Genomic DNA, 18,359 nt, shown 5'->3' on the forward strand with positions numbered 1-18,359 from the left:
CTGGGCAGGGGAAGCGAATGAGAAATTGTCTCCCCTCCCTCAGAAACAACAATTGCCAGTGTGCCCTTGAGCAGTGGACAACAAAAGAAAATTGGGTAACACTTTATAATAACCATCATTAATAAATGGTAAATTGATAGTTAAATAAACTTTAGTTAATAGTTATTTTACTGTTAACAAACAATGAAATGATCACTAATAATGTTTACTAATTATTAGTAATGCTATAATTTATGTTATTTTATCATTAGTGTGTGTAATATAAAATAATTTGTTTATAAATGATATATTGTATCATAGCTGATAAGAGACGGTAAAAAGGGTAAAAAGCTATGATACAATATATAATTTATAAACAAATTATTTTATATTACACAAACTAATGATAAAATAACATAAATTATAGCATTACTAATAATTAGTAAACATTATTAATGATCATTTCATTGTTTGTTAACAGTAAAATAACTATTAACTAAAGTTTAATTAACTATCAATTTACCATTTATTAATGATGGTTATTATAAAGTGTTACCGAAAATTGTTAAACAATAGAACTGCTAAAAGGATAGAAGTCAGTGGCTCCCAAATATGAATGTGAGTGTGCGTGATGGTGATTGCGTCATTAATGAGAAAGAGCATACATGCCCAGTCAAACTTTCCTGGATGATTAAAGGATAAAAAAAAAAAAACAGCATTATGCAACCATTTGCAAGTTAAGGTTTGTCAAAATCCATTTGCATCCTCACCCACAAACATCTCAGTATCTGGTTCTGTGTTCAGTGTTTCAATAAGACATCCAGATTCCTCACTGAGATACAGGAGCCCTGCCGAGCTGCCAGGACAGAACCATATCACACACCGCACTTACAAAATCTACAGTACTGATTTGGAAATAATGCTGTTTTATCCAGATGGAGCTGAATGAAGAGGGAAAGTACAGAGAGTGGAATGGTTTTGGCTGGATGGAGGTGCACTGTCAGCTTGATGGCTAGCTGCTGTACATCTGAGGCCTAACGACAGAGTAAACACACTCTGGGACGCACACACACATGTTTTTGTCGTATATTGGTCATTGCAGAACCATAATCCTCGTGTGTATGTTTCTCATTACTGCATCCCACCATTCATAGCCCTCCACTGATTTACTGGTCTTCACTAGAGTTCTGCCATTGGTAATGGGCTGTATTTATGGAGAACAACAGCAATCGTAAACAGAAGACCACAAAGGTGGCCACCCGCCATACTTCTGGTAATAGAACCGCTGGATCTGGCAACAGCAAACAAAATATGCAGTTAGAGTCAAGTTTCAAGGTTCCATAAAACCTTTGAAAATGTGTGTATTTCATTAGGTTAAAGGTTATATGAAAACACCGGCAAAAAGACCATCGTTTATGACACTGATGTGGGATGGTATACAGTGACAAAGGAGCAAATCACAGTCAAAATCACTGTCAAAAACTGCCAAAGGTCCCACCGTGTTCCCATTATGTCAAGCTCATATTATTATGCAACCTCTATCTAAGTATCTATCAACATTTGTACAAAGAGACTAAGCAGGGTTTTCTGTAGCGCTTATGGAAATACAGACAAACAGACTTGCACACTGAGAGTCTAACAGGAACGATTAGTGCATCTCCAACAGCAATTTGATGTTGGATCAAACTGGTCCGCTGCCATTCACTGATCCTGTCCAAAGGAAAGACTGATTGCTTCTCCAGCAACACAATGTCTTTGAGGCAAAAATATCATGAGACCTATTTTGGTTCTATTTTTTTTTTTTTCCATTCACTCACTGAACTGCTCCTATTGCATTAAGCATACAGCGGGTATTTTCCAAATACCAGCATTCAGTTATTTTGGACCACTACTATTCTAAAAATGGTGTGAGAGGAAGTGTGAGAGAGGGAATAATAATGAGGCTGTTAGGCACATCGAACAATTCTGACAAAAAGCAGAGACTGTTTAGTACAACTAAGCACTCCTTTAGGGCCAAACGTGATGGAGGAGCACCATCAATGGTTGTAATAGTGGCTATTACGCATAGCTGGCTCATCTGCCTATGTGTGCATCCAAACTGCCTCATTTTAGCTCATTCATTATCAGAATAAAAATAGAAAGATCCATGACGTCATGTGTTTACCTAGACATAGCAGTCTAACCTCATCCCTATAATGTATCACTGCTCCATTAGGTTGTATACATTTCCGTCCCATTGGATACACTTCCCTCCCTCTTGTTCCACCATTATCAGAGTCAAATCCGATCTCTGTGACATTAAGCACTTACCAAAACATAACAATCTAACCCCCAATCAATTAAAGTCATGTACTGTATCTTTATCATTGTGGTGAGCTACCTCAATTATTGATTAATGACCATAAAGTGAGCCTGGGTAAGGTTTACAGTCCATAGCTGGTCACCATTACTGCCGCCTGTCCCTTACATGACGTACGAGGAGAAGCAGAGCACAAGCATGTAATTTCCTGGAGTTTGTGAGCCATTAGTCCAGTGATTGATTTGAAGTGGGATTTATGTGGCATATACAGGATAAAAATGTAACCATTCAAAGCTTTCGGTCGATGATTACTTACAGTGTTCGCGATTTAAATGCAGTTTTAGCTAAGATTGAAACCAACCGTGAAGCTTTTAAAAGAATCAAAAGAAAACCGCTGCGCAGTGAAAATTGCCCGTTAGGAGCGGTGGATGAGGCAGGCCTTCGTTTCCAGACCTGTTCTGCAGACCTGCTAACCTTGTGAGCATGTGTGTGTGATTACGCCTCCTTACAGTGCAGTAAACCATTCATGAGGCAGCTTTAATCCTCAATCAAAATGAAGTCATGTATTTCCTCCAGTAGCCGACTGCCTTGGAAGAAGACCCAGCTACTCAGAAACAGAGAGCTAGTGGTAAGCATGGCCTAGACCTGCCACCGCTGACAGAAGCCAGTAGTGACCATGGGATTTTACTTAAACCCACAACAAGAAACACCAAAACTGTGAAGACAGTAGTCGTTCAGAACAGAAGCCTGATGTCCTCTTTCAAACACTAGTCAGATGTTTTGGTTACCATGGCAGAAAAACACAGAGATCAGAGTTTTCCCCAGAGAGTCTGGTCCTGAAATCCAGCCTCGAAGGCCAACTTGGCATGGAAATAGATCTTGGACATGGGAAATGTAGCCAAATGTTGTGCAAGAAGGATTTATGAACCACCTTTTGTTGGTCAAGTCAAAGCAGGGATGCAGTCCACCATGTGACCGCCACCTATAAACTTTACAAAAGTGGAAAAAAAAGGCAGAATTGGGAGTGGGAACAGCTTTCAGACTAGAGTTGGCTCTTGGCTTGTGATGGTTTCAACCGTGCCAAGTCTACAATGAGGTGAGACTAGACCCATTCAGTTCCTAAAACTGACAAATGACTCTTGATCTAGCAACTACAAATGCCGTGTTTGTGTTAATGTGTTGCCAGTTATGTTCAAAAAATACATAAATCTCTCTACGGACCTTCTCTTACCTCTAATAGGCCCGATGGCGCTGTAATAAAGCAGCGTGAGTTGGTATCACAGCCAAAAAAAGGGCTCATAATGAGCAGAAATCCTAACAGGTTCAGGTTTTTGGGGTTCCAGAGGAAAAGACTCGAACAACTGAGAGAGTGTCAACAGGTGGTAAGTTATGGGGCCGTGGTCAGGAGATATTTGACGCCTCTCAGTGAAAAGTAGCTTGATCTACGGCAAGGATCTTGGTTTATGGAGGAACGCTTCGCTTCTGGTCTCGACTCACAGCGAATGGGAGACACCTCCAGGACCGAGGAGGCGGGAGACTTGAGTTACTGACTGTGCAGCAGAAGTCATGGAGGCTAACGAACAAAGAGCGGATTGTGTCTTTTGAGTACTTGTTGGAGTGTTGGAGGAAACTCGTTCCAACCCAAACAAAGTGTAAATATTTAAGAAACACTGTTGCTCATTAAATATTTCTTCTGTCTTTTTTAGTGATTTATCGATGCCTGTGGAGAGGCAGTACTTAACTGTGCTAAGTAGGTAAGAAATAACTGCATGGCAGGCTGCTCTGCTAGTAGGGTTCATGGGGTGGATATCCTTTTTTTTTTTCAGTGATGGCGTCATAAAATTTGATTAATTTATTAGTTTTTTATTTTATTTAACATTTATTTAACCAGACAAGTCAATTAAGAACAAATTAATATTTGTAATGACAGCCTGGCAAAATGCCTGTTGGGAAAGAGGAGAGAATAAAAGAGAATAAAATAAAGTAATAATAATAATCATCATAATAATAATAGGGAGGCAAGTTAAGAAGGCTAGTAGTTTGCAGGAGGCAACAGAAAACACAATAAAAGCAGTAATGCAACAACAAGAACACCGCTAAAAACAATTGAAATATGCGTCATTGATCCTGGGTCTTACTCTGCCTAACTGGTCTCTGCTATGCTTTCATTCAAAATAATATCCCACCTACATCCCAGCGCTATTCTTATACCATAAAGCGATTGTCTGATTGCGGAAAATGGGAGTCATGCACTTAAGAATAAAACACCCCATAATTTCAATCAGCATGCCTTTCTACTGGTTACCCATCAAGCTAATGACTTCCAGCACAGCCAGCTTTTGACAAGAAGTTTTAGGTGGGACCGTAAAAACCGAGGCGGTTATTAAAAGGAGCGAGGAAGCAGCAGCAGTGGAGTTGGTGTGGTGGTAGGCTGGTGTGTTTTCCATGGCGAGGCCTCAGGCTGAGTGACGACCAGGTGATGTGTCTCTTGGCGGTCAGGAGTCTGTCATCGCGAGCATCATCGCGAGCATCATCACAAGGTTTCCCTGGCTGACAAGGAGCATAACGCCAGCTTATCACAAGACACTTCCTGTCAACAAGCACAGGGAGCAAACGCATCAGTCTCTCTGAAAGAAACCTGAACGCGCACTCTAGCTGCTAGAGCAATCCAGAAAACACACCCGCGTTGTTAAGAGTGAAATATGAAGTTTCTGTCTCAGCCAGATAACAAATTACGGGGAAAGCTATGTGAAGTAGGCTGCAGTACAATGAATAGGCGTGTGTACAGCAAATCTTAAGGCTCTAAATATGACAACGCCGTAAAGGCTCAAAATGGGGCTCAGGGGGAAACTGGAAGGCTTTTACACTGCAGTGGCAAAACCAGATGTTGATGATATACAGACACTCCTGGGCAAGATATTTCATCCGATGCATCCAGGCAGCAGGCTACTTGTTTTGTTTGAGCATGCATCCAAATTTCATTCACAGATTTATCATAGGTAAAGGTTTCTCAGGCTAACTACTTGCATTTCTAACTGTTCTACAGATTTATTTTTAAAAAGTGTCATATTATTGGCAACCACAAAACTTAAACAGCGATAACCCTAACTCTGCTTTCAATTGTATTTCCTTATTTTCATTTTCATGCACAGATACACAGATATGGATTGAGAGATATGTAGTCGCAAATATTCTTGATCTTTGTTCTCTCTGATTTTTATCCATATCTGTTTCACATATTTCACTTGGATTTTACTCGATAAGGAATTTTCTTTAATGTCTTTAAAAGGAAATGACCACAGAGTAGCGTCAAAAATATGCAGCTTGTTCATTTCCTGTTATTGAGGAACTTCTGGTTGCCATGGTAGTGGACACAAATAATTACCGGTTGCCAAGGAAACGTCGTTTTACCACACTGTTTATTTGTTTGAGCTGTTTTTTGTCTAAAAAAAATAGTTGTGTCCCTGCCAGGTCTGTGACCAACTTTAATTGGGGTCTTAATGACAATGGTTTGGCAGAGGCCAGTGGGTTTAAATGGTTGTTTTGAACTCGTCTAATCTGACTGGTTTTCATGGGATTCCTTTTAATGTGAAACGTCTGCACAGTGTTTTCATCTTGATTGTTGACGATGTCCTTTTCAGGCTTTCCTCCCTCAACAAACACATGATTCCCATGAAGATTCAAATGCCTGACCTGTTCTTACCCCGACAGTGTTAAGTTTGTACGTGTGTGTGTGTGTGTGTGTGTGTGTGTGTGCGCATTTACATGTGTGTCTTTGTTTTGATTGTGGGCCACAACTGAAAGACATCCAAGTCAAACACAGCTTGAATTTGTCTCCCGTCTCTTGACTTCTTGCACAGAGGCTCTGGAATGTTTAGGTGGGACTTTGCAACCATAGCAGAAAAGGACGAAGTACACAAAACCTGGGCAGAGGCATTACGTATTACGGAGCGGAGCCTGATTAATAGGCACAAGGCGAAGTTACAGGACACGGACAGTTTAAGCCTTTATTGAAGGTGCAAATAGACTTGCAAATAGATTCCTGAGCATGACAGTTTCACACTTTCATTTTTCAGGTGCCAGTTTCAGCCTCACCCCAAAAATGTGGGGACTTCCTCTTTCTGGTGTCAGTCATCTTTTTCCTCTCTAAATAAATTTGCAACCGCTGGGAGGTAGAGCGTGCATCAGATCGCCACGTGTCGCAAAAAGCTGTGAATATTCTGATAAAGAGTTAGTTTGTTAGATTAAGGTGTATATATAAATGTATATCATACATTATTGAAGGCCATTTTAGACATAAATGCCCTTCACTAATGCGACTAAAATCAGAATACTCCACATGTCTTAATACGATTATGCTTACTCCGACTATGACCTTATTCGGGTTAAGGTAATCAGAAAATGCTGTTTACATGGCAATTTCTTATTCAGACTATTAATATCGGATTATTGCTGCCCATGTAAATGTAGTCAGTGTCTGTAACAGAATGAGTGTCAGCAGAGCTTTTCTGAAAATGAGTGAACAAGCTCAGAAAATCTCCCCTGGGTTCATTTACACCACAACACCAACACTCACCAACCTATCACAACAGCATTCCCTCCTTCACTCCCATCAGTATCATACGAGCTGATAAGCGGATCTGTTCTCACATCCTACAGCAGTACAGGGTACTGAGTGTGTTCAAACAAGCCAAGTTTAACTCCTGTGAGGGCAAACAGCACGATGAAAGCTGAGGAACGCCTCTCAGATGGAGTGATGTTAGACAAATGACTCCACAATTATGTCAGCGAAAGAAGTGGTGGTGATGTTTAGGGCAATTAAAATCTTTATGAATGCATACAGTATTGTGGTATAGACGTCATTACGTAATACTGTATGCAGTATGGCAGTATGTAATATGCTTCTCTCATTCCTCATTCCTCATTCTACTTCCAGTTCTACTAAAAGATTGCATGAAGTTTATCATTCATATAGAGGGTCATGTCTGTAAAAGAGTAATGAAGGCATTTAACAACAAAGTTAATGCCATAAGAAAAAAAAAACACTCAGATTGGAACAAAATACAACACATCTACATAGGTAAAAAAAATCATCATCGTCCATTTAGTGGTTTTGGACGAGAGCTCGCCTAAATGTACAAGAGTTTTCCTCCTCTGATTAGGGAGGTACCGTTACAGCTCTGATTGACATCACAGGTGCTTACAGTACAGGTCCAGTCAAGACTACTTCTGATGTGGGGACAACTAATCACCCTAGTAACCATTAATCACCCTAGCAACCACAACAAAGCACTGCTTCAGTGTTTTCCCATTCAACTCAGATCACAGGGAGCTTGTTTTGACTGTGAGGTAATGGGAGCATCAAAGCAGAGCAGAGATAAGGAGCGCAGACGGTGACCCTGGAAAAACCTGGACAGTGTGTGAGAGAGAGAGAGAGAGAGAGAGAGAGAGAGAGAGAGAGAGAGAGAGAGAGAGAGAGAGAGAGAGTGCGTGTCTGCCACATAAAGACAGCGTAGCATGTGAAACTTAAATTCTGTGTTTGTTTTGTGTGTTGGTGTGTGTGCATCCATGCTAGCTGGTGTGAATATGTATATGCATGCACCTCTGCCACACAAAGACATAGCATGTGAAATTGAAATTATGCGTTAACAGTTATCTGTAAAAGTGTGAAACTGAGTAGCATGTGAAATTGAAGCACTTCCTCCATGACTCAGTGTCCCTCGGTGACGGCATGTGCTTCGCTGCAGAGGGGACACAGTGTCCTACCCTGACTAGTTCTGGTCCTTCCTGGCCTCTCGGTCTCTCTGCAGCACATTGCTCCTGCAGCCCAAGCCCCGTCTCCCTCCTCTTGGTCTCCATCTGACAGATTTGTAGGAGCGATGACCTACACCCTGCCACGGCTTGTTTTACTTCACTCCCAGATTGCCTAAAAACAGGCAGAGTTTGCTTGTATTGGGCTGTACTCTCTCGCCCCGCTGCATGGACCCCGATCCATCACTGTGTATAATTACAGTACGCCCATAAATACAACGCAACCCAGAAAATAGTGGTTCAGTTTATACAAGCAGAGCAGAGATTATGTTCAGATGCATGACAGGAAATGTATTAGTCTTCATTAAATTGTTGTAATTCCGTACCAGACACAGTAATTTTCATGCATGCAAGTGTGCAGATTTTTTCCCATGATCTTCCAGCAAATTAAAAGAGGCTCCTCTAAATGTTATCAATGTCCTGCAGAAACCTTGTATTTCCAAAAAGTAAACTTTAGAGGACTTGGGGAATGTGTCGATAAACCTCCAAACTGCCTCCTGACCAGCCCCATAACTCAAGAACAATATGACAGTTTTAGATTACAACAACAATATTTTGCAAGATCTCTTTCATACTGCTGGTCTCTTCTTCTATCTATTTCTCTGTGTGTGACATTGCTCCTGTTGTCTCTGCCCCTCCCCTCCCAGCTGCAGTCATGGCCTGGCTGCCTCACAGGAAGCCCATGCAGGCTGAGGGATCAGATAAAGGCCTGGTGTCAACAGGAACATGACAAGAACAGAATGGCCCCGTGGATAGACGAGGGATAGGAGGAAAAAACCCATCAGAGTGCTGGTTCTGTAGCATTGGAGGCCTCCATCCAGTTTCAGCAGCGAGCCTAAGGGGAGAGCGATGGTAGCTGCTCTGGATCTGGAGGCAGAAATAATCTCATTGGTTGAGTTAAACCTCAATAAACCTCTGGGAGCTAAGAAACATTAGACTGAAGCCCAGTGAAAAGGGAAGCCTAGTGCACTTGCTACTAACCGAAGAAATGTAATCTAATCAAACTTGCCATTTAAGTTTGCCAGTTAGCCAAAAGTGTGGATGTTTGGCTCCGCCCACTGAGGTTTAACTCAACCACTAAGATTATTTCTGCCACCAGAGCAGCTCTGCCTCCGAGAAATGTTTGTATAAGTAAAACTCCAGTGGGGGCGGTGTGTGTGGATGTGCCTGGGAGTGTGTGTGTATGTGTGTGTGTGTGTGTGTACATGTGCATTTCTGTGCACATTAGTAGCCTATCTACATGTGGTAGTATTATTTGTGTGTGTTTACTTGTTCGGGGGGGATGAGGCACATGAAACCTCCATATGAATCTTCCCTTACTTAAAAGAGTAATGATGTAATTACAAGGCAGGAGCAGTGACAGGACAGGAGCCAGCCTCACTGACTGGAAGCGAGCCCATGGGCCCCACAGAGCAGAGGACGGGGCTCAGTGATGTGACGCCCAGCCACCTGGGTGGCAGGGAGACCTGGCTGGGAGAGATTATCTGTCTGATTGAGCCGCTGTGGGCCGAGCCGCCTGGCATCCCTGATCTAATGGAAACCATCCCACACAGAAAATTACAAGACAACCCACTCATCACAAGGACTCTGGAGATCCCCCCCCACCAGTCAGCAAGACCTGCTGGTAAATCTGTCAGTGTGAACTGAATTTGAAAAGGATATGAGATCATTAAACTGAGTCTTTATTATTTTTGGTCTGTCATTGTCATTATAATTTCCCACGAGGTGCAAGCCCAAAATTTCCAGTACTGAGGATGGGAGAACAGACTTAAATTCAAGTGGTAACATGCAAGATCCTTGTTTCTTTTTTTATTTGTTTTGTTTTTATTTTATTTTGGTGACATCTTTGGTGTTAAGTTGTCATTGCTGTGGTGTTTTTGCACTGCACTTCCCCAAGATCACTTTCTATAGTTTCTGTAGGTGCCTTGTAATTTTGTGTGTAATGTAAAACACTTCTCTACCAGAAGATTTTTCCCAGGAAAGACCTACCCATTATCAGGTGATTAAAGCAGCAAATGTAAAAGCTTTCATGAACTGGCTACAGGTTGAACACTATTGTGTTATATCAAACATTGATGGGGAGTAGCAAAATGAAAATGTCATGGTTTATTACTTTAAGAAAACAAGGACAAGCAACTTATAAAGTCAAACAGTCATGTTCAATGCCTCCTTTCCATACCCAGCAAGATTAGGTGCCAAAGGTCTGTGTTTCATCTGCATACTGTCAGCCTATCAAGAGCTCTTTGTTTGGTTGTCATGGTGATTTCATTAAGGGATCGTTAGAGGGTTTGCTGTCTTTTTGAAGTCAGTCAACTGTGGAGGAAAGCAGAGAGAAACACACTTCACTGTGAAGGTCTATACTGAACGTACAGCAGGCATGCACAGCGCATAACACTGAGTAGGTTGGGCTATAGGCTATAAAGTGATGATACCCTTTTTAACCCACTGGTCAGGTCTAAAGTTGCCTTTACAGAGTGTATTCCCTAGTGTTTGGGGGTGATCAGCTCATGTTGTAATGATTACACCCATCTGAGTGGGCTGGACTCTCTGAACTAGGCGTCAGAACAGAGTCCTGCTGACGACATCGTGCTGCAATCACAAGCCAAGCAGCCACACTTTGTTGCCAATAAACAGAAGCTTTCACATGGGAGGATGTATGGTTACTAGGCTGGATGAGGTCATGCTAACTCAAGGTGTGGCTAAACCTTGAGTATAGTAATAAATAAAAATAATAATAATAAATCAATAATAATGATATGTATAACCTAATTCACAATGGTGCTGAGTCACAAAAACAAAATAAGAGAAAAAAAATCAAAGCAACTGCATTCAAATAAAGCCAACATCATAATCAAATAATAATAATAAATCATCAGTAATGATTGTCTAGCACATTTCTTAAAGTTACAAAGTACCATAAAATAAAAGGCACAAAACAAGCAGAACAGAGATGGGTGTGTGTCTTCCTCTGATCATTTATTGAGTTAGATTACTCATCAGGTTGGGTATCTTGCCATTCAGCAGTGAATAGATCGGTTGAATCACGTATCATATTTCAAGCAGATCATTACAGTGGGGAGCCTTTTGCTCGTGTCATGTTCTATAGCTGAGGGCAAAACCACAAAGGATCAGAACAACGGCTTTGGCTACAGAGAACAAATCAATATTACATTTACATTTTGTGCATTTGGCTCATGCTCTTCTCCAGAGCGACTGACAGTAAGCATGAATTCGTAGATCGGCAACATTAAGGAGCGCAGGTTTCAGCACCACTGACAACAGAATAATCATGTATGATGCAGCAGTGTTTAAGACGAATCATACAATAGTTTTTTTTCACACAGTTCTGCAGCTGTTCTCTCTGTTGAACTCTGGGAAGGCGTGAAATGAAGCTGCCAAAAGGTATTAGGCCCGGAGGGGAGAACAAAATAAAGGCTTTGGTACAGGGCTATTAATAATTCAGTGTTTTCCACGGGGGCATTTTGCAGGAGTTGTGAAGATTAAGTAGTACAGCGGAGCATGAACCGCATCCCAATAATTACCTGACTAAAGATCAGGGGCCATGCTGCAAAGCCTGGTCCAGTTGTAGACCTACGTTAAATCTCTCCTCATGTAGGGTTTTCTGTGTTTTGCTGTCACAACTATCAGTTTCCTGATAATGCTTCGATTGTTTTATTAGAGTTTATTGTATGGTGAGATCTGCAGGGAGGAACTGACCTTTGAAACAAGGTCTTGCCCAATTTTCTCAGACTTTCTGACTCCATCATCTGACTTTGACTGGTGCTCATGTGAAATTTCTAAGTAGGAAGACATTTTTTTCTGATATATCAGATATCTGGTGAATGCAGGGTCTTTCCTCACAGTCACAATACTGGACCCTGATTGGTCGACAACACTAGCTCCTCTGATTTACTGTAAATGAGGCAACGTGCTGAGTGAAGGCTTGCAAACATTATCATCAGAAGTATTTTAGTAATTGTTTAGTGAGGGGAACCAATCAAGACCTTTTTTATTTTCTTTTTTTATTTTTATTTTTGAAAATGCAATTACTTTACATTCAACCACTGAAAATAAATCAAATTGTAACTCATTAATCATTACTTCATACTTCATTCAATACTGTTTTATTGTGTGTAGCCTATTTTTTTTATATTGTACCATATATATTGCTTTTATTGTTTTAATTTTTATGTAAAGCACTTTATAAACTCTGCTTTTTGAAAAGTGCTATGCAAATAACTTTTATTATTATGATTATAATCATCTTCTATCATAAATAAATTGAATCCCTATAATAGTTCCCTATTAAAAATCATTAAAAAAAACCGTACTTATCCCTGTTGGATAGTTGCAGTGAATGAAAGTAATGCTAAAGACAGGGAAAGTTTAGATGAAGTAATTCTTTCATTTTAGCCGGTTTCCTCTGTGATGTTCTACACACACACACACACACACACACACACACACACACACACACACACACACACACGACACAGGCAACACAATCGCGCTGAAGCCTCTCCCTCTATTAAAAAAAAAATAAAAAAGTTTCAGTGAGCGCAACTATTTCCTGAGTGGTATAAATACAGGAACCACCGCACATCTGCACTTCAGAACGAGGCGTGGTCACAGCTAACAGGTGGGCCAGTAAGGTTGTCATTTACTACAGCAAAGGATAATTTATCTCCCGGAGATTACCACACAAAACTGCAAAAATGCCCAAGTGCCCAAAGTGCCAGAAGGAAGTTTACTTTGGTAAGACTTTTCTGTTTATTTATCTTGACATGTTTGCATGTCGTCATGAGTCTGATTTTACTTGCAGGAATCTGTAGTGTTTGTTCCTTTTTTTTTTTTTCAGGTGCTGCAGACTTGATGCTGAGCTCAACTGTCACTCTGTAGTGTGTAGGTTACATTATGTGCTACTCTCGCGCTTATTCTCACAAAACCAGGAAATATTTTTCACGTCATCAAATATAAGGAAAAAATGTTTTAATATTTATACTGCTGGAAAATGTTGAATAATACGTTTTGGCAATTCTGGAAATGTATTATTATTATTATTTTAATTATTTGCTTACTATTACAATCTATCTATCTATCTATCTGTCTAGCTGTTTATGTATTTGTGTGTATGTATGTACATATATAGGCTATGCATATATTTGTAAATGTATGTATATATGCATGTATATATGTGTATTCCTGCAGATGAATGCCTGGTAGGCTCAAAGAGGTCAGTGCACTCTCTAAGCTCTCTTGTTATCAGAGGGTGAAAGTTAGTTCAGTGGTGAAGATCTGAGCTCCCTTTAGGAATTGTTCTTTCATACTCCTTGATGAGTGATGAGCTGCATGAAAAATGGCAAGATGGAGGAGAGGAAGCAAGTCTCTGCTGTCCAGAGTTATGCTTCCATCTTTCCAGCGCGCTCCTGTAGGTCCGTCCCATGAGGATACCATCAAAGAAGAACCAATTACTGCGTCTGGGGACATGGGGGATAGCTCCATTTTATTCGCGTCTTAATCCATTTACCGCACTGTCCCCAGCTCGGTAGTGGAGCAGAGTAGGCTAAATCTTCTCTGGAGACGCACTGAGGATGAGTCTAATACAATCCCCCTTCTCTGCTGAGCCTCTGGACTGTCAGTCAGATGAATTGACCCTGCGACTGGGGAGCCATCCTTCCCATTCTTCCTTTTCGTGGATAGACTTTACCCTTTCGGCCAAAACAAGCAAACCAATTTGTTTCGGCCAAAACAAGCTAACCGATCGTTTTTTCATGTGGTGCTAGAAAATGTCTCTTGTCTAAAATAGCTGAGGGAAAAAAAAAGTGCAGAGGGGAAAAAGCTTTGTTTTCTTTACAGCGATGCACCGTAGTGTCAGTTTTCCTTCGCTGGCAAATGTTTGCCATTTAAATGTGCTGCTTAAATCAGTTCATAATGCCAATAATATCTTCTTAAAGGCATGAGGGAAATACTCCAATACACCAAATCCCCCTTGCTCAAAAGTTGCTTTTCCAGATGTCCACAGTAAGGCCGGTGATTGCTCACCAAGCTCTTCAAAACCTGTTCTATTAATATAACTTGCTCCATGTAATTTGTCTCACCCTCCACACTGTAGTAATCTGCCACCGCCTGATCTTCTCCATCACACCTCACAGCCCCCCCCCCTCTCTCTCTCCTACTCTCTCTTCTCATCTGTCTTAGTGAAACTAAACTCTCAGATGAAAGCAATCATGCTACCGCTGCCTGCCTCATTGAATGATGGAGGGGGAACGTGGTCCAATTCCAGAGAGACTGAGGGCTGAAGACAATATAAAAAAAACCCAAAAAAAACGAATCCCCCTGCTCTCAGTGGAAACTCTGCAGGCGCTCATGCTTGCTGGTGCAGGACTGCCGACTTAAAAATAGAGAGAGAGGGAGAGAGAGAGTTGGAAGCAAAGAGAGGAACATGTACTGTGTTGCTGTATTCATGCAGATTAAAAGACATTACAGAGAGAGAGAGAGATCGATGGAGGCATTATCTCTGAGTTTGATTAAGACTCATGGTTCACGTCTCGTCTTCAATACCTCAAGACCTCAAGTTCATCAACCCAGTCGTTCACTATATTCCATATGCTCCAGACTGCATTTTTAATTATTTTTTAGAATGAAAAATGTTACACGACACTCCCATTAATCTTTTTTTTTGGACAGAATGTAGTGAATAGTTGAACGCCGTCCGGCCGTAGTGTGTTTTTCCATTCAGATTTGTGTGTGTGTGTGTGTGTGTTGGATGGGCTCCATAATGCTCCAGTCAGCATGAGTTGATGCAGAGAGCAGATCAGTGTGTTCCTCTGCTAGTCTCTCAGGCTCCCGTCACACCCCATTTGTCATCATAACATCAGGTAAATTAAACAGTAAAAAGTACACATTATCGAATCATATCAGTAGACTAAAGAATGAGCAGAATGAGTCTTCAGGTTGGACTTTGATACTTTATAGAGAGGTTAACCTGGGACACTTACTGCCTGGCCCAGAGCAGGACAGGGTAGGGTTCGCTGTTTCCTCATTCCAGTGGTTTGTTATTGGAAGTAAAGTGCACTAATTAGTGCGGGATAGGGTTGTATTCCAGGCCCCGCCACATTTTTACTGAAATGTTTTGAGCCAGCTGGGCTGAGACTGTGACCCTGCCCTGCACAGCTTACGCAATCACATCTCATGTCTTATCAGTCCGTTTTTAATCGAGTTAACTGGGAAATGTTTCACATCCTGATTACGATTACGATGATATGATGGTGTAACATGTATTTTAGTGATAACAGAACGATCTGGTATTCTAGAACAGGAAGGCTTGTGGTTTGTTTGACCTAAAACCTGTTTGACCTGAGTTATTTTCATTTGTTTGACGCATTAACTGTCCTTCCTGGCTTGCGTTTGACTTTTCCGTTAGTCCCTCGTGTGCTTTTTAGAAAATCCACAGATGCTAATCATTATTTTGTGCTCCTCTATTAACACAGAAGTGTAATAGAAACAGCCTCAGTGCACAAAAAAACATTACACTCTTTTTATACTGTCAGCATTTCCTGTCCTTTTTCTTGGACGTCAGCCTCTTTGGCCTGATGCGTTCAGGGCACAAACAGCTTTTCGGGCGCAAATCACATGCAGATTCTTGGCCCCCGTCTGCCTCATAATCGCGTTACGTGTCTCAACAGTCGACGGCCGTCCAAAACTCTTGAACATCTCCTCCTGTAAAGACCTGAAACACAAGACTGTGGCGTTCCTCCCCAGTTTAACGATCCTCCTGATGGGTGTTTGTGAAAATCAGCCCCGCAGATAAAGACGCTCTTTATTGGGCTTTATGATGGAAGGGGAGGGCAAATTCCTCCGGGACTGTCATAGTCCTCTGCTCCCTCAAGCACCACACCCAAACAATTTTCTTCAACTTATCTGCTCTGGTGAACGGAAGAAGTGAACATCTTGCTGATCTGACTAGAATATAAAGAGCGTTATCAGCCAAAATGCACTCATAGTTTGGTCTGGGGTTCATGAACTAACCCATGACCCCGGGACACTTGCAGCCCCTCTGCAGACTACAGTGGCACTCTTTGTGTGTAAATGTGCAGGAAGCTTTAGAGGCCGCGGCTCTTAATGATGTCTTTTTGATGTGTTTGGCAGCTGAGAGGGTGACATCACTGGGCAAGGACTGGCACCGGCCCTGTCTGAAGTGTGAGAAGTGCAACAAGACGCTGTCAGCGGGCTCACATTCAGAGGTGAGACACCTGAAGTACATGCTGCTGACATGAACTGTCCTGCCGATTTGAATAACTGAATACAGGATGGTTTCATCATGTTAGATAATATAATAAACTTTATTTTGACAGCACTTGTTACAGTGCAGGTATGAGGGATTTTAGAGACAAAACAATGATAAAATAAAGAATACTGTTAAGTTAATGTTATGATAATGTACAGGATTGTCCAGTTAGCTAATCATAATAAAATGTAATTGTATAGCTCTTTTTTAAACAGAGAATGCTTTACAGACAGTAATAAATACAATAACAATATGTTTGGACATTTTCAACATGACTCGTGCTAATACAACTTTTCTTTTTACAGCATGATGGCAAGCCATACTGTAACAAACCCTGCTACTCTGCACTTTTTGGACCTAAAGGTAAGTTGTTATGCACTCAGGGTGTTGAATAAAAAAAAAGAGAGAGATGTCAAGAAATATGGGACTCACACTCTAATTAATGGGGTGAACCTGGTTCCTATCTGCTCCGTCATCATCCTGTTTTCTTCCCATAAGCCTTTTTACACAATGAATGAGCTCACTCTGACCTCTCGACACCCCAATCACAATATGTAAGGTTTAAACTCCTACGACCCAACACCCTAGGGACCCAAAGGTCTAGACTTCATCATGGCCAGGAAGGCTGTGTAAGGACAATGTTCTGTATCCGATTGTGTTTAGTCTATAAATGGTCTCATCAAATCTGATAGGGTCACATTCTCACTGACCCAGTCATTACATAATTGGTCCCACTTCTCGGTTTTGAGATATTTTGAATGAGGGCGGAATAGTTGGAATTCTGTGCCAGGTTCGGATGTGCGTTGCCATAGCAACGTGCCTTGTTGCTTCCATGTTGAGTCCATCAACAGGCAGCGGGGTCAGGGAACACGGGAGTTTCCATTGTTGTGGTTCCGCTACTCTCATATCCGCTTGAAACTAAATCCCTAAACTTAGTGCGAATGAAAGTGCGCTGATGTAACTTGTCTCCCTCCCTGTCTCTCTCTCTCTCTCTCTCTCTCTCTCTGTCTCTCTCTGTCTCTCTCTGTCTCTGTCTCTCTCTCAGGATTCGGACATGGTGGAACTGAGAGCCACGAATTCAAATAGACTTACACAGGTACACAGACTTACATTCATTTGGTTATTCATTGGTTTCCCGTTCATTTTCATACACTCTGATCAGACAAGCATAGACTGTGACTCTGAACAAATCCATCCTGGTACTTTACACTGATCCGTGTTTTGTGTGTTTTGTTGTCAGGTTCAGGACCCGCAATAAAATGCTGCCTGAAAGCTTCGTTCAACCAAAACCAGCAACCAAACTCTTCTCTTTTTTGCACTTTTGTCACAGAGGGCATATCAGTCTGAAGACAGAGCACAGATGGTATCATGTATTCCCACTAGTGATAAAACAGTTGTCCCCTAGTCTCTTCCTGTAATTATGTGGACATTTTGATTAAAGGCTTTTTAAAGTTTGTATCATTGCTTCATTGTTTTTCCCTTTATTCTCCATGCAGAGTTATTCGGTACATGCCGTCCCTGAGTAAAAACACCCATGAATTAGAGAAATTAGTTGATGACGTTCCAGTCACTTACATTGTTAGTGCCAGCATGCCTCGCCACACTGTGTAATCGAATCAGCGATCAACTAATCCATTTAGAGCCATGACATACAGGAATTCTTTGGTTGAACACGCTCTCTGTTCAAAATGATATGACCGCTCGACTGAAACTGAATCAAATTACATTTTTCACACTTAAGTCTGGCTTGTATCGCAACGCTTAAACCCCCTGAGCTCCGCTGTGCCATAACGTCATCCCCCACGGTTTATCACACAAAGCGGTGAGATGAAGTGCTGCAAAGATTGTAATCTACTGAGAGGTTGTCATGTAACTGTGGACAACACATCGGCCTAGCACTGCTGCTGGGTAAATCTCCAGCTTACGTAAAGTAAAGAAAGTAAGAGAAACAGCTTTATTTATACACTATTTATACACTATGTA

General features: G+C 41.4%; 1 protein-coding gene across 1 annotated transcript; it reads left to right on the top strand.

Annotated features, from left to right (window-relative positions):
• Positions 1–12,683: 12,683 nt before the first annotated feature.
• crip1 (cysteine-rich protein 1) lies at positions 12,684–17,832 on the top strand. Its single transcript, XM_071525405.1, has 5 exons — positions 12,684–12,844; positions 16,238–16,332; positions 16,682–16,739; positions 17,422–17,472; positions 17,617–17,832. Exons 1-4 carry the CDS (start codon positions 12,805–12,807, stop codon positions 17,460–17,462), a joined length of 234 nt encoding a protein of 77 aa, XP_071381506.1. The 5' UTR covers positions 12,684–12,804; the 3' UTR covers positions 17,463–17,472; positions 17,617–17,832.
• The last annotated feature ends 527 nt before the right edge of the window (positions 17,833–18,359 follow it).

Source organism: Centroberyx affinis, unplaced genomic scaffold (genome assembly GCF_046629955.1).
Source record: "Centroberyx affinis isolate AG114_WGS23_722 - 3 ecotype Tasmania unplaced genomic scaffold, CSIRO-AGI_Caff_v1 ptg001292l_1, whole genome shotgun sequence".
NCBI classification, from domain to species: Eukaryota; Metazoa; Chordata; class Actinopteri; order Beryciformes; family Berycidae; genus Centroberyx; species Centroberyx affinis.